This window comes from Hylobates moloch, unplaced genomic scaffold (genome assembly GCF_009828535.3).
Source record: "Hylobates moloch isolate HMO894 unplaced genomic scaffold, HMol_V3 SCAFFOLD_22, whole genome shotgun sequence".
Lineage (NCBI taxonomy): Eukaryota > Metazoa > Chordata > Mammalia > Primates > Hylobatidae > Hylobates > Hylobates moloch.
Window position 1 is genome coordinate 7,812,589 of NW_026652297.1, and position 15,390 is coordinate 7,827,978.

General features: G+C 37.6%; 1 protein-coding gene across 9 annotated transcripts in view; it reads right to left on the minus strand.

Annotated features, from left to right (window-relative positions):
* TRPC1 (transient receptor potential cation channel subfamily C member 1) overlaps positions 1–15,390 on the minus strand; it is a 99,060-nt gene that overhangs the window by 63,093 nt on the left and 20,577 nt on the right. For all 9 annotated transcript variants that reach the window (XR_009211572.1, XR_009211573.1, XR_009211571.1 and 6 more), the window contains one exon: positions 10,914–11,116. Coding sequence is in view for 6 of the 9 variants with exons in the window: in XM_058433366.1 (XP_058289349.1) it covers positions 10,914–11,116 (203 nt within the window). In the remaining 3 variants the exon portion in view is untranslated. The remainder of the gene's footprint in view (positions 1–10,913; positions 11,117–15,390) is intronic.

Sequence of the window (15,390 nt, forward strand, 5' to 3'; positions counted from 1 at the left end):
TTCAGGACATAGGCATGGGCAGGGACTTCATGACTAAAACACCAAAAGCAATGGCAACAAAAGCCAAAATTGACAAATGGGATCTAATTAAACTAAAGAGCTTCTGCACAGCAAAAGAAACTACCATCAGAGTGAACAGGCAACCTACAGAATAGGAGAAAATTTTTACAATCTACCCATCTGACAAAGGGCTAATATCCAGAATCTACGAAGAACTTAAACAAATTTACAAGAAAAAATCAAACAACCCCATCAAAAAGTGGGCAAAGGATATGAACAGACACTTCTCAAAAGAAGACATTTATGCACCCAACAGAAACATGAAAAAATGCTCATCATCACTGGCCATCAGAGAAATTTAAATCAAAACCACAATCAGATACCATCTCACACCAGTTAGAATGGCGATCATTAAAAAGTCAGGAAACAACAGATGCAGGAGAGGATGTAGAGAAATAGGAACACTTTTACAATGTTGGTGGGACTGTAAACTAGTTCAACCATTGTGGAAGACAGTGTGGCGATTTCTCAAGGATCTAGAACTAGAAATACCATTTGACCCAGCCATCCCATTACTGGGTATATACCCAAAGGATTATAAATCATGCTGCTATAAAGACACATGCACACTTATGTTTATTGTGGCATTATTCACAATAGCAAAGACTTGGAACCAACCCAAATGTCCATCAATAATAGACTGGATAAAGAAAATGTGGCAGATATACACCATGGAATACTATGCAGCCATGAAAACGGATGCATTCACATCCTTTGTAGGGACATGGATGAAGCTGGAAACCATCATTCTGAGCAAACTATCACAAGGACAGAAAACCAAACACCGCATGTTCTCACTCATAGGTAGGAAGTGAACAACGAGAACACTTGGACACAGGGTGGGGAACATCACACACCAGGGCCTTTTGTGGAGTGGGGGACGGGGGAGGGATAGCATTAGAGATATACCTAATGTAAATGACAAGTTAACAGGTGCATCACACCAACATGGCACATGTATACCTATGTAACAAACCTGCACGTTGTGCACATGTACCCTAGAACTTAAAGTATAATTAAAAAAAAAGAAAAAGTAGAGACAACCAAAGCAAAAATAGACAATTGAGATTACAGTAAGCTAAAACACTTCCACAAAGCAAACAAAAGTGAAGAGCCAACTCATAGAATGGGAGACTATATTTGCAAACTGTCCATCTGACAAGAGATTAATAACCAGAATATGTAAGGAGCTCAAACAACTCAATAGCAAAAAACCAAAAATAAATAATCTGATTTTACAATGGGCAAAAGATATGAATGGATATTTCTTAAAAGAAAATATACAAATGACCAACAAGTATATGAAAAAAATGTTCAACATCACAAATCACCAGAGAAATGCAAATCAAAATCACAATGCAGTATCATCTCACTCCAGTTAAAACAGTTTGTATCAGAATGGCACGCAATAACAAATGCAAGCAAAGATGTGGACAAAGGGGAACTCTCACACACTGTTGCTGAAAATGTAAATAATTATAGCCACTATGGAGAACAGTATGGAGGTTCTTCAAAAAACTAAAAATAGAACTACCATATGAGGGTGGTGGGGGTGTTAGGAGAAGGTGGGGATGGTTAATGAGTACAAAAAAAAATAGAAAGAATAAGACCTAGTATTTGATAGCACAATAAGATGACTATAATCCATAATTTAATTGTACATTTATTATTGTACATTATAAAAGAGTATAATTGGATTGTTTGCAACACAAAGGATAAATGCTTGAGGGGATGGATACCCCATTTTCCATGACATGAGTATTACACTATTGAATGCCAGTATCAAAATATCCCATGTACCCAATAAATACATATATGTACTATGTACCCACAAAAAAAAATTTTTTTAAATTATACTTTAAGTTCTGGGCTACATGTGCAGAACGTGCAGATTTGTTACATAGGTATACATGTGCCATGGTGGTTTGCTGCACCGATCAACCTGTCATCTAGGTTTTAAGCCCCGCATGCATTCGGTATTTGCCCTACTGCTAACCCTCCCCTTGCCCCCCATCCCCCAACAGGCCCCGGTGTGTGATGTTCCCGTGTCCATGTGTTCTTATTGTTGAACTCCCACTTATGAGTGAGAACATGCAGTGTTTGGTTTTCTGTTCCTGTGTTAGTTTGCTGAGAATGATGGTTTCCAGCTTCATCCATGTCCCCACAAAGGATATGAACTCATTCTTTTTTTTTTTTTTTTTTTGAGACGGAGTCTTGCTCTGTCGCCCAGGCTGGAGTGCAGTGGTGCAATCTCGGCTCACTGCAAGCTCCGCCTCCCGGGTTCACGCCATTCTCCTGCCTCAGCCTCTCCGAGTAGCTGGGACTACAGGTGCCCACCACCATGCCCGGCTAATTTTTTTTTTTTTTGTATTTTTAGTAGAGACGGGGTTTCACCGTGGTCTCGATCTCCTGACCTCATGATCCGCCCGCCTCGGCCTCCCAAAGTGCTGGGATTACAAGCATGAGCCACCGCGCCCGGCCGAACTCATTCTTTTTTATGACTGCCTAGTATTCCAGGGTATATATGTGCCACATTTTCTTTATCCAGTCTATCACTGATGGGCATTTGGGTTGGGTCCTAGTCTTTGCTATTGTGAATAGTGCCGCAATAAACATATGTGTGCATGTGTCTTTATAGAATGATTTATAATCCTTTGGGATTATTTTAAACATAATTTTTTTAAAAAAAAAAGAACTACCATATGATCCAGCAATTCCACTATTAGATATATATATATATCCAAAAGAAATCAATATATCCAAGAAACATCTGCATTCCCATGTTTATTGCAACATTGTACACCATAGTCAAGATATGGACTCAACCTAAGTACCCATCAATGGATGAATGGATTTTAAAAACATGGTTTATATACATAATGGAATATTATTCAGCCATTGAAAAGAATGAAATCCTGTAATTTGCAGCAACATGGATGGAACCTGAGGCCATTATGCTAAGTGATATAAGCCAAGCACAGAAAGACAACTTTCACATGTATTTGGGAGCTAAAACAGTAGATCTCATGAAGATAGAGAGTAGACTGGTGGCTATCAGAGGCCAGGAATTCCTTCCGGAATGGGATGGGTGAAGGGGAAAGAAAATAATATTCATGTATTTATTACCACTGAACTGTGCACTTAAAAATGGCAAAGATGGTAAATTATAGACATATATTTTACCTCAACAAGAAATAAATAATTTTTTAAAACCACAGTAAGAAACCACTACACTTCTGCTAAAATGACTAAGATAAAAAAGACTAACAAGATCAAGTTTCAATTAGTATGTGGCAGAATTAGAACCATCATACCAGGGCCTGGTGCAGTGGCTCATGCCTGTAATCCCAGCACTTTGGGAGGCCGAGGCGGGCGGATCACGAGGTCAGGAGATCGAGACCATTCTGGCTAACACGGTGAAACCTCGTCTCTACTAAAAATACAAAAAATTAGCTGGGTGTGGTGGTGGGCACCTGTAGTCCCAGCTACTCGGGAGGCTGAGGTAGGAGAATGGCGTGAACCCGGGAGGCAGAGCTTGCAGTGAGCCAAAATTGCGCCACTGCACTCCAGCCTGGGCAACAGAGCAAGACTCTGTCTCAAAAAAATAAAAATAAAAAAAAATGAACCATCATACCTTACCAGTAAAAATGTTAAACTGTTTCCAACCACTTTGGAGAACAGTTTGACAACTACTTAAAAAGTTAAACACACCCAGAAATTCCATTCCTAGGTGTCTACCCCACAAATATAAAAACATGTCCACACAAAGACTTGTAAGTGAATGTTCACTGCCAAAAACTGGAAACAACTCAAATGTTGAGCAACTAGTGAACAGATAAATAAAAGGTGGTACTATATCCATACAATGGAATACTGCTCAACAATTTTTAAAATGAATTACTGACATACGAAACAATATGGATGGACCTCAAAAATATTATAAGTAAAAGAAGCCAGAGACATAAGTCAAGATATTTTATGATTCCATTTATATGCAATTTCTAGTAAAGAAAAGACTACAAAAATAGAAAAATTGGTGGTTGCATAGAGTTGGGGATGGAAACAAGCATTGACCATGAATAAACAGGCAAGAGAGAACTTTTTCCAATGATAGAAATGTTAGAATATTAGATTATGGTAACAGTTACACACTTTAAACATACTGCAAATCATCCATTTCCACGCTGTAAAAAAAGCCTTTTTTTTTGAGGCCCTATGGAGTAAGGTGATTATGATCTATGTAACTTTCTGGGGTTTTGGTTTCATCCACACCAATATAAGAATATGGAAATATGTAATTCCCTATGTCCAAAGTACTTTTAAAACACTAATTTCATGTGGTTCAACCTAAATATGTGGGCAACTATTAAAAGAACTGGAGTAAATGACGCAAGATTAGTAAGAGGCAGGCAAACAATAAAAAAAGGAAAGGAAACATGAATGGAATTCTGTATAGGCAGAAATTGGGAGAGGGGATTTCTAACATGTAACTAAGCCATTGATGAGACTAGTTTCCAATCTAACACTGTAGCGAAGAGTCACATTTCTTTCTTTCTTTTTTAGATGGAGTTTCACTCTTGTCACCCAGGCTGGAGTGCAATGGTGCAATCTTGACTCACTGCAACCTCTGCCTCCCAGGTTTGATTCTCCTGCCTCAGCCTCCCAAGTAGCTGGGATTACAGGTGCCCGCCACCACACCTGGCTAATATTTTTGTATTTGTAGCACAGATGGGTTTTCACCATGTTGGCCAGGCTGGTCTCAAACTCCTGACCTCAGGTGATCCACCTGCCTCAGCATCCCAAAGTGCTGGCATTACAGGCCTCACGTGAGCCACTGCGCCCAGCAAGACTCAACATTTCTAACCAATGGTAATATTAACCATTAAGGAACATGTATAGAATACCAAAGTTCTAACAGTGGTTAGCTCTAGAAATGAAAAGAAAAATTGGGATTGAACAATACTTCCCTTTAGAGATTCTGGCAATATGGAAGCATAATATCATAACACCTGAATCTTACAGGCTATATTATTCATTCATTCTCATATCAAAATCACCCTTTCTGGAGATTCATACCATTCAGTTATTCCAATACTCCCTCAATATCATCACTGTCATTTCCTACTTCCGTGTCACTCTTGTATATTCATTGAGGACTGTGGCACTAAAGCAGTCTCTCTCCCAAGCCATTTTCCTGCCACTATGCCAGAAGAATTCCATATTCCTAAGATGACCCCAGCCAACATCCTACTCTCTTGGTAGATACTGAGCCAGGTTGTACAAATTCATTTGCCTTCAGGGGTGATGTTGGTAATATGAATAAAGCTGAGTGTACACAGGGCTTACTGGCATTCAAATTCAAAATTATAAAAAATACTATGCAAGTTAAACAAAGCTCTTCTGCAAATTAAATTTTTGTTTGTTTTTTATTTTTATTTTTTTACTATACTTTTAAGTTTTAGGGTACATGTGCACAATGTGCAGGTTTGTTACATATGTATACATGTGCCATGTTGGTGTGCTGCATCCATTAACTGGTCATTTTTTAAATTATACTTCATGCAAATTAAATTTAACGGCAATCCATTTCTTTGCTATCTTTCCCAATTCCGGTGTTTCTCAAGTTTTTAAAAATTTTTGTCTTCCACTAACAGATAATAAATAAAGACTCCTTCTTTAAAGTTATTTGAAATTTCAAAATACATCAAATATTGAGACTAAAACCAAATCACAGCTATTATATTACTGAAAATGTTTTTCTAAACTACAATGGTTCACTACCCTTCCCTGGCCCTTTAGGAAATATTACCCTGAAACTATACCATCTCTAAAATTTAAAAACCAATTGTCTCTCCTTTTTTTTTTTTTTTTTTGGAGACAGAGTCTCGCTCTGTCACTTAGGCTAGGCTAGAGTGCGGTGGTGCAATCACAGCTTACTGTAGCCTCAACCTCCTGGGCACAGGTAATCCTCCCACCTCAGCCTCCTGCATAGCTGGGACCACAGGTGCAAGCCACCTCATCTGGCTATTTTTGTAAAGACAAGGTCTAGCCATGTGGCCCAGGATGGTCTGGAATTCCTGGACTCAAGTGATTCACCCGCCTTGGCCTCCCAAAATGCTAGGATTATAGGCGTGAGCCACCATGTCCATCCATCTCACTTTCTTATTGCCAGTATATTGGCTCTTCAAATTCTGAAAAACCTTGCTATTTTTCTTTTCATTATTTTTTTTTTTGAGACAGAGTCTCAGCTCACTGTGACCTCCATCTCCCAGGTCCAAGCGATTCTCCTGCCTCAGCCTCCCGAGTAGCTGGGAATACAGGTGCATGCCACCACGCCCAGCTAATTTTTGTACTGTTAGTAGAGACGAGGTTTCACCAAGTTGGCCAGGCTGGTCTCGAACTCTTGACCTCAGGTGATCGACCTGCCTCCGCCTCCCAAAGTGCTAGGATTACAGGCGTGAGCCACAGTGCCTGGTCTCTTTTTACTAATTTTGTTAACCTCCTTTTCTTCTGCAGTTCTACCTGGCAATTCCCAGAAATTACTTAACTCAGGGGTCCTTGCCATTTCGTACAAATGTTTTCTCAAAGATCATTAACAAACTCTCTCAAACTCTACTGTTAATGTTCCAAACCACTTGCAGTTCCAAATAAACAAATCACATGCTGTACTTTCTGCCTAAAATATCTTTCAATTTTTAACTCTTACTCATACTAAAAGATCTATGTCAAGTCATAGCTCCCCTAAAAGCCTTCAAACAGGCCAGGCGCGGTGGCTCACGCTTGTAATCCCAGCACTTTGGGAGGCCGAGGCGGGCGGATCACGAGGTCAGGAGATCGAGACCACGGTGAAACTCCGTCTCTACTAAAAATACAAAAAAAAAATTAGCTGGGCGTGGTGGCGGGCGCCTGTAGTCCCAGCTACTCGGAGAGGCTGAGGCAGGAGAATGGCGTGAACCCGGGAGGCGAAGCTTGCAGTGAGCCGAGATTGCGCCACTGCACTCCAGCCTGGGCGACAGAGCGAGACTCCGTCTCAAAAAAAAAAAAAAAAAAAAGCCTTCAAACAAGTTTGTCCCCCAACCTCAAACCAAGCCAGGTAAAGTGTTTTATCTAGCTTCAACCTCTAAGCCCCCGCTGCTTCAACTACACTTATTTAACAAGCATATAATTTGAAAAATATTTACACTTAATACTAATAAAGGATTTTAAAACTGGAAGAAGCCTTAATTTCTGCTTGTCATTTTATAAACTAGTCATTTTAAAACTAAGAAGTTAAGTGATGTAGCCATCGCTATCAACCAGATCTTATCAAAGAGAAACACTATTGAAAATAGAAAAAATTTCCAGGTAAACCTCTGCAAATAAACATCAGATTGATTCCCAGGAGACTTTCCCAAATTAGAGATTTGTCACTATCTCAAATCCATCAAAGGTTTGTTCTTAAGGTGAGGAAAGAGTGAGGGTGGATGGTTTACAGCCTTAAAGTCTATTTCATATACTGTTTAACAATCCTTAACCTAAAAATAGTTTGTCACCAGGCTGCCTGGGACTTCCAGATGATATTTTCCACAGTAGATATTATATTTGATACTATTTCAACTATAATTACCATTTACATACAGACACACAGTCATGCATTGTGTAACAGGGATATATTCTGAGAAATGTGTTGTTAGACAACTTCATCATTTTGCGAACATCATTAACTGAATTTACACAAACCTAGTTGACATAGCCCATTAAATACCCAGGCTATATGGTATAGCCTACTGCTCCTAGGCTACAAACCTTATACCATGTTACTGTGCTAAATACTGTAGGTAACTGTAACACAATAGTAAATATTTGTGTATCTAAACATAGAAAAGGTACAGTAAAAATACAGCATAAAATATTAAAAAATGGTATACCTGTACAGGGCATTTACCATCAATGAGCTTGCAGAATTGGAAGTTGCCCTGGGTGAGGCAGTGAGTGCGTGGTAAGTGAATGTGAAGGCCTAGAACATTACTGTACTACTACAGGCTTTATAATAACTATACACTTAGGCTACCCTAAATGTATATTTTTAAAGTTTCTTTCTTTAATACTAAATTAAACCTAGCTCACGGTCACTTTTTTATTTTGTAAACTTTAAATTTTAACTTTTTTACCATTTTGGAGTAACAGCTTAAAACACAAACACATACAGCTGTATAAAATATTATTTCTTCATATATTTATTCTATAAGCTTTTTACTATTGTTAATTTTTTTTAATTTTACTTTTAAGTCTGGGACACATGTGCAGAATGTGCAGGTTTGTTACACAGGTATACATGTGCCATGGTGGTTTGCTGCACCCATCAATCCATCATCTACATTAGGTATTTCTCCTAATGCTATCCCTCCCCTAGCCTCCCACCCCTAAATGGGCCCCAGTGTATGATGTTCCCCTTCTTGTGTCCATGTGTTCTCATTGTTTAACTCCCACTTATGAGTGAGACATGCGGTGTTTGGTTTTTCATCCCTGTGTTAGTTTGCTGAGAATGATGGTTTCCAGTTTCATCCATGTCCCTGCAAAGGACACTAACTCATCCTTTTATATGGCTGCATAGTATTCCACGGTGTATTCTTGCCACATTTTCTTTATCCGGTCTATCATTGGTGGGCATTTGGGTTGGTTCCTACTCTGTGCTATTGTGAATAGCGCTGCAATAAACATACGTGTGCATGTGTCTTTATAGTAGAATGATTTATAATCCTTTGGGTATATACCCAGTAATGGGATTGTTGGGTTAAATGGTATTTCTGGTTCTAGATCCTTGAGGGATCACCACACTGTCTTCCACAATGGTTGAACTAATTTGCACTCCCACCAACTGTGTAAAAGCATTTCTATTTCTCCACATCCTCTCCAGAATCTGCTGTTTCCTAACTTCTTAATGATCACCATTCTAACTGGCATGAAATGGTATCTCACTGTGGTTTTGATTTGGATTTCTCTAATGACCAGTGATTATGAGCTTTTTTTCATATGTATGTTGGCCAAATAAATGTCTTCTTTTGACAAGTGTCTGTTCATATGCTTCACCCACTTTTTGATGGGGTTGTTTTTTTCTTGTAAATTTAAGTTCCTTGTAGATTCTGGATATTAGCCCTTTGTGAGATGGATAGATAGCAAAAATTTTCTCCCATTCTGTAGTTTGCCTGTTCACTCTGATGATAGTTTCTTTTGCTGTGCAGAAGCTCTTTCGTTTGTCAATTTTGGCTTTTGTTGCCATTGCTTTTGGTGTTTTAGTCATGAAATCTTTGCCCATGCCTATGTCCCGAACGGTATTGCCTAGGTTTTCTTCTAGGGTTTTCATGGTTTTAAGTCTTACGTTTAAGTCTTTAATCCATCTTGAGTTAATTTTTGTATAAGGTGTAAGGAAGGGGTCCAGTTTCAGTTTTCTGCATATGGCTAGCCAGTTTTCCCAACATATTTATTAAATAGGGAATCCTTTCCCTATTGCTTGCTTTTGTCAGGTTTGTCAAAGATCAGATGGTTATAGATGTGTGGCATTATTTCTGAGGCCTCTGTTCTTTTCCATTGGTCTATATATCTGCTTTGGTAACATTACCATGCCGTTTTGGTTACTGTAGCCTTGTAGTATAGTTTGAAGTCAGGTAGCGTGATGCCTCCAGCTTTGTTCTTTGTAAACTTTTTTATTAACTTTTTTCTTTTTAGACTATTTTATTAAAAATTAAGACACAAACATACACATTAGCTTAGGCCTAGGATTATCAATATCACTGTCTTCCACCTCCATATCCTGTCCCACTGGAAGGTCTTCAGGGGCAATAACATGCATGGAGCTGTCATCTATGAAAACAATGCCTTCTTTTGGAATACTTCCTGAAGGAACTGCCTGAGGCTGTTTTAGTTAACTACTTTTTTTTTATAAGTAGAAGGAATACACACTAACATAATGATAAAAATATAGTAAATATATAAATCAGTAACAGTCATTTATTATCATTATCAAGTATTATGTACTGTATAAAATTATATTTGCTCTACTTTTTTTAAATGACTGGCAGTGCAGTAGGGTTTGTTTACACCAGCATCACCACAAACGTGAGTAATGCGTCGCACTATGATGTGACCACAGCAATGACATAAGTAGGCGATAAGAATTTTTCAGCTCCATTTTAATCTTACAGGACCGATGTCATATATGTGAACTGTTTTTGAACCAAAATATCATGTAGCACATGACTGTATGTATAAATGTTTCTGCTGAAAATCAGATTCTCAAATCTGTCCAGCACCATGTATCTTATACAGCATGCCCACGTGTGATCTTGCCTAACCTGTGACAGGGTATTTTCTTGGTCAATCAATCCTCAGTTCTTAACATTTTTAACTGGAGAAACAGGAAGAGATGATCAATAAGAAAGAGAAAAAGACTTGAACATTATGTGAGAGGGGAAGATAGAGGCATAAAAGGTCAATATTTAGTTAGACAGAAAATAGTTTTGATTTCTTTATAAATGAGATAGGAGGTGGTATCTCCACTCCTTCCACGACTTGGAACTTCTCTTGGATTAATAAACTCTGCCTCTAAAAAGCAAATAGTACCCCTGCCAGCAGGAGTATGAGATAACTTCATTAATAATTTGAAGGATTTTTGCAATTATTCGGCATTTGGTGAACACTTCTTAAAAATGCAGAATGCATTATATAAAACAAAGGAGCTACAAGTTTGGCTTTCATAAGTCACCCCAGCATCACATTTCTTAAAAGCTGCATAGAAAGAATACCAATTTTAAAAACCAACATTGTTGATATATACTATATCACACATCTATTTATCAAAAGTTTAATGTTCTAACCTGGAATGTCGGAGGCTATCCTTTTTGTTTTTTGCAGAACACAATGTGCATTCACAGCCAACTGCATGGGGCTTGGGTAGAGATACATCCTGTTTTAAGAGCATTGTAAGAATTTCATAGTTGTTACGATGAGCAGCTAAAATGACAGGCGCAACATCCATAGTCGTTGAATACTCAGGATTCTGAATTCGTTCCATTAGTTTCTGAAAAATATTTATATAAATGTCCAAAGTTATTATTTGTGACTTCAAAAAATATACTTATCTGAAGAATGAAATGAAAAAATAGGAAGGCACAAAGAACTTAAGAATTATTTAAGGAATATGTTAAACATTTTGCTTGGACTAAATTTTTCTTTGAAACCTCAAAACTTTAATTAATAAATGCAATGTAATCATAACAGACAAAATCTTCAATAGGTTAACATTCATATAACTAGAGGTCTGTTTTTTCCAACAAAGAAGTGAGAATATCTACAGAAATATCTTAGGGAAAAGTGTTTAATTTTCACAAGATTATAGAATCATGCCTGACAAAAATAAAGAAGAATGTTAGAAAAATATTAGAAAAACAAAAATCCTAAAAAATAGGGAGAATATTAACATGTGAGAAAAACTATAAGAATTTCACTTCTATGGCAAACCTTATCACATTGACAGCAATGCAGCTACTTGAAAAGGGTAAAAGGAAGCACTCTTCATTTTGTATAATTTTCTACATATTTTCAATCATTACATATACTACTTCCTACTATAAACGCCAAAAAATTAAGAATAATGCTAGTATTTAATGAGTTCTGGAACTGTTAGGCACTTTACATTTAACATCTCATTTAATTGCCACAGTAGCCTGCAAAACCAAGCATTATAATCCCCACGAAGAAACTGAGGCTCAGAGAAGGTAATGTGCCTGAGCCACAAACAGGGTGGCTGGGTGCTGATCAGAATCCAGGTTTGTATTACTCTAGGGCTGGAGCTCCTTCCACTACAGGAGACCATGGGCGTGGTAAGAGCATGAAATGAGGAAAACACCATTAGTAATTAAAGAACCAGGCTTAAATAAAAAGGCTATTTTATAACAATCATATTTTCTTTCTAATACTTTTTTTTGCAATATTGTAAAAGTAGTGTATATACTTATTATAAAATATCTGAAAATACAGAAAATCAGAAAGAATTTTAAAAATACCAATATTCCTACTACCCAAAGAACATTTTCCAGTACAGTATTTCATTTTAATCCTTTTTCTACTACACCCCCCATTTAAGGACATCTTTGGCATAAACAGTAGGTATTCTAAGGACCAATGATTAAAAAGTGGTCATTAATATCTCCAAGATCAGGGACCCTTTTAATAATCCATAAGGCAAGATCTTTACATAGCCCAGAATCTTCAGAAAAAAATAATTCATGCACAGAATTTTGTATACAATTTAAGGAAGTTCATAGATTCTGTGTTCAAGTATTTTATTTTGCTAATTTACCATAAACATCTTTATGAAAAGAGCGTTCTCCAAATTTAGGACTATCTCATTAACATAAAAGCCCAGCAGCAGAATTATGGGTCTAAAGGCCATGAACAGTTTTTTGTTTTTTTTTTTTTGGCGGAGTCTCACTCTTTCGCACAGGCTGGAGCGCAGTGGCACTATCTCGGCTCACTGCAAGCTCTGCCTCCCGGCCATGAATGGTTTTGAAGCTCTTGAAACATCCTGTTAAAGTCCTTTTAATAGTTTCTATTACCAATAATATAAGAAGGTGCCCATTTCACACTGAAGTTTTACTCACCAGGTAAATAGGCACGATCACTCCCAATTTATGGTGAAAAATACTATCAGGAAATTGTAATTTAATGTCCTTTGATCACTGGTAAGTTTTAGTATTTTCTGATATACTTATCTGATTTTCCTCCTCTTTTATGACTAATTTGTTTATATACTTCTTATTTATTTATTGAGGACTTCAAATTAATGACTTTATTTAAAATTACAGAGAAACCTAAAACTAGCCCTTTTCCATCTTATCATTGCATTACTGGTTATAAAGAAGAAAAAAATATATTTAATCCCTTAAGAGAAAGGTGGTCCTCATGTTTCCTATGAAACATACTTAACGGTATGAAAAATATCACTAGATATGCATAAGATTAAAGTTCATAATTCCATTGTTCATAATATAATCTGTATACTATTAAATAAAAAACCTAAATTTGAAAGTCAATTGCCAAAAAGACAATCTGGCAAGCCAAGAATACAGAATGAATTCATTGAAATGCTAAAAGAATATTACCATTACTGAAATGCTAAAAGAAACAATATTTTTCTTCTGCTTATAGCCAGTTTATATTCCCGCAGTTATTTAAAATATATAAAAATATTTAATATTGCCTCTCTAGAAGTAAAAGGGCTATCAAGATATGATCTTGGCTGGGCCTGTAATCCCAGCACTTTGGGAGGCCGAGAAGGGTAGATCACCTGAGGTCAAGAGTCCCAGACCAAACTGGCCAACATGGTGAAACCCCATCTCTACTAAAAATACAAAATTAGCTGGGCATGGTGGGATGCGCCTGTAATCCCAGCTACTCGGGAGGCTGAAGCAGGAGACTCACTTGAACCCGGGAGGTGGACGTTGCAGTGACCTGAGATCACACCATTGCACTGCAGCCTGGGCAACAAAACAAGATCGAAACTAAGTCTCAAAAAAAAAAAAAATAAAAGAAGGTATGATCTTGCTGTCAATAAGTGCATTTAAATAAAGGCTGAATAATCTTTATTTGTTAGCGACAGAGTAGAAAGTGTTCTTTTTTTTTTTTTTTTTTTTTTAAGAAGAGTTTTGCTCTGTCGCCCAGACTGGAGTGCAGTGGCTCGATCTCAGCTCACTGCAACCTCCACCTCCAGGGCTCAAGCAATTCTCCTGCCTCAGCCTCCCAAGTAACTGGGATGACAGGTGCATGGTACCACGCCTGGCTAGTTTTTCTATTTTTAGTAGAGATGGGGTTTCTCCATATTGGTCAGGCTAGTCTCAAACTCCCAACCTCAGATGTTCCACCCGCCTCGGCCTCCCAGAGGTTATTTTACTAAGTAGGTGAGGACTGCCAACACTAAGATTTAATCGTTAGTGATAATAGTGATGAATAAAACCAGTCAATGGTTCCAGTACTCAACCACACTACATCCCACCCTTCCCCCCAGGAAAGGAAATGGACTAAAAGGCTAGAAGATGGGACAGGTATACCAAAATATAATAATAACTGCAAGATAAGTGGCAGAAAATTGAATGGTATTTCAGATGTTTCTGATCCTTTGGATAGGGACTATATTCTTAGCCCTTTGTTCCTTATTCCTGTTGGTTTCTTTTTTTTTTTTTTTTTGAGACGGTGTCTCGCTCTGTCACTCAGGCTGGAGTGTGCAGTGGCGCAATCTCGGCTCACTGCAAGCTCCGCCTCCCGGGTTCACGCCATTCTCCTGCCTCAGCCTCTCCGAGTAGCTGGGACTACAGGCGCCCGCCACCACGCCTGGCTAATTTTTTGTATTTTTAGTAGAGACAGGGTTTCACCGTGGTCTCCATCTCCTGACCTCGTGATCCGCCCGCCTCGGCCTCCCAAAGTGCTGGGATTACAAGAGTGAGATTCCTGTTGGTTTCTTACCACCACTTAAACTAGATGGTACTATCCTCTGGAGAAAGTCACACTTTTGTAATAGTCTGAATGAGTAAGATTTTTCAGTTACTGTATAATAAAGTATGCAATTTAGCAGAACCTCTCACAGTTCTCAAACATGGCAGCGAGTCAACAACCAATTTATAATTCTTTCTTAAAACAATATTTTTCTTCTGCTTATAGCCAGCCTATATTCCCAGCAGTTATTTAAACTGCTTGTTTCACTGTATCGTCACCACTAATGAATGTTATCATGTTTAAAATTTGATAAAAAACAATAAAATTAGCATTTACTTAGTAGTGACTATCCTCCTAATTACAAAAGCAATAAAGAAAAATAAAAAGAGTACAAAAAAATCCATAATTTGGTTAGTCAATGAGAGATGATGATTCTTAGGTAACATTTTGTTGCATTTCCACACAGTCCCTTTTCTGCGTGTATTTTTAACTGTGGTATTTTAACCATAGTAAGTATTCCACTTACTATGTTATATTTTTCCATGTTCCTATTATTTTAAAAATACTGTTTTAATGATTGCATAATATTCCATTGTACATATATGTAATCATTTATATTTCCTATCTTCTATTTTGGAATGCTTAGATTATGTCACATGGGCTTTTAAAAATCACTACAAGTAAGATCACAACCAACATTTTTGTCCACATTTCTGACTATTTCCTTGATAAGTTCCCAGAGGAGAAAGCACTAAGTTAAAGCATATGAACATCTTTCTTATGACAGATCCTGCCAAAACATTTTCCAAAATACCTGCCTCACTAGTAGCATATGAGACTGTAATACTCCCTTGCTATCAATGA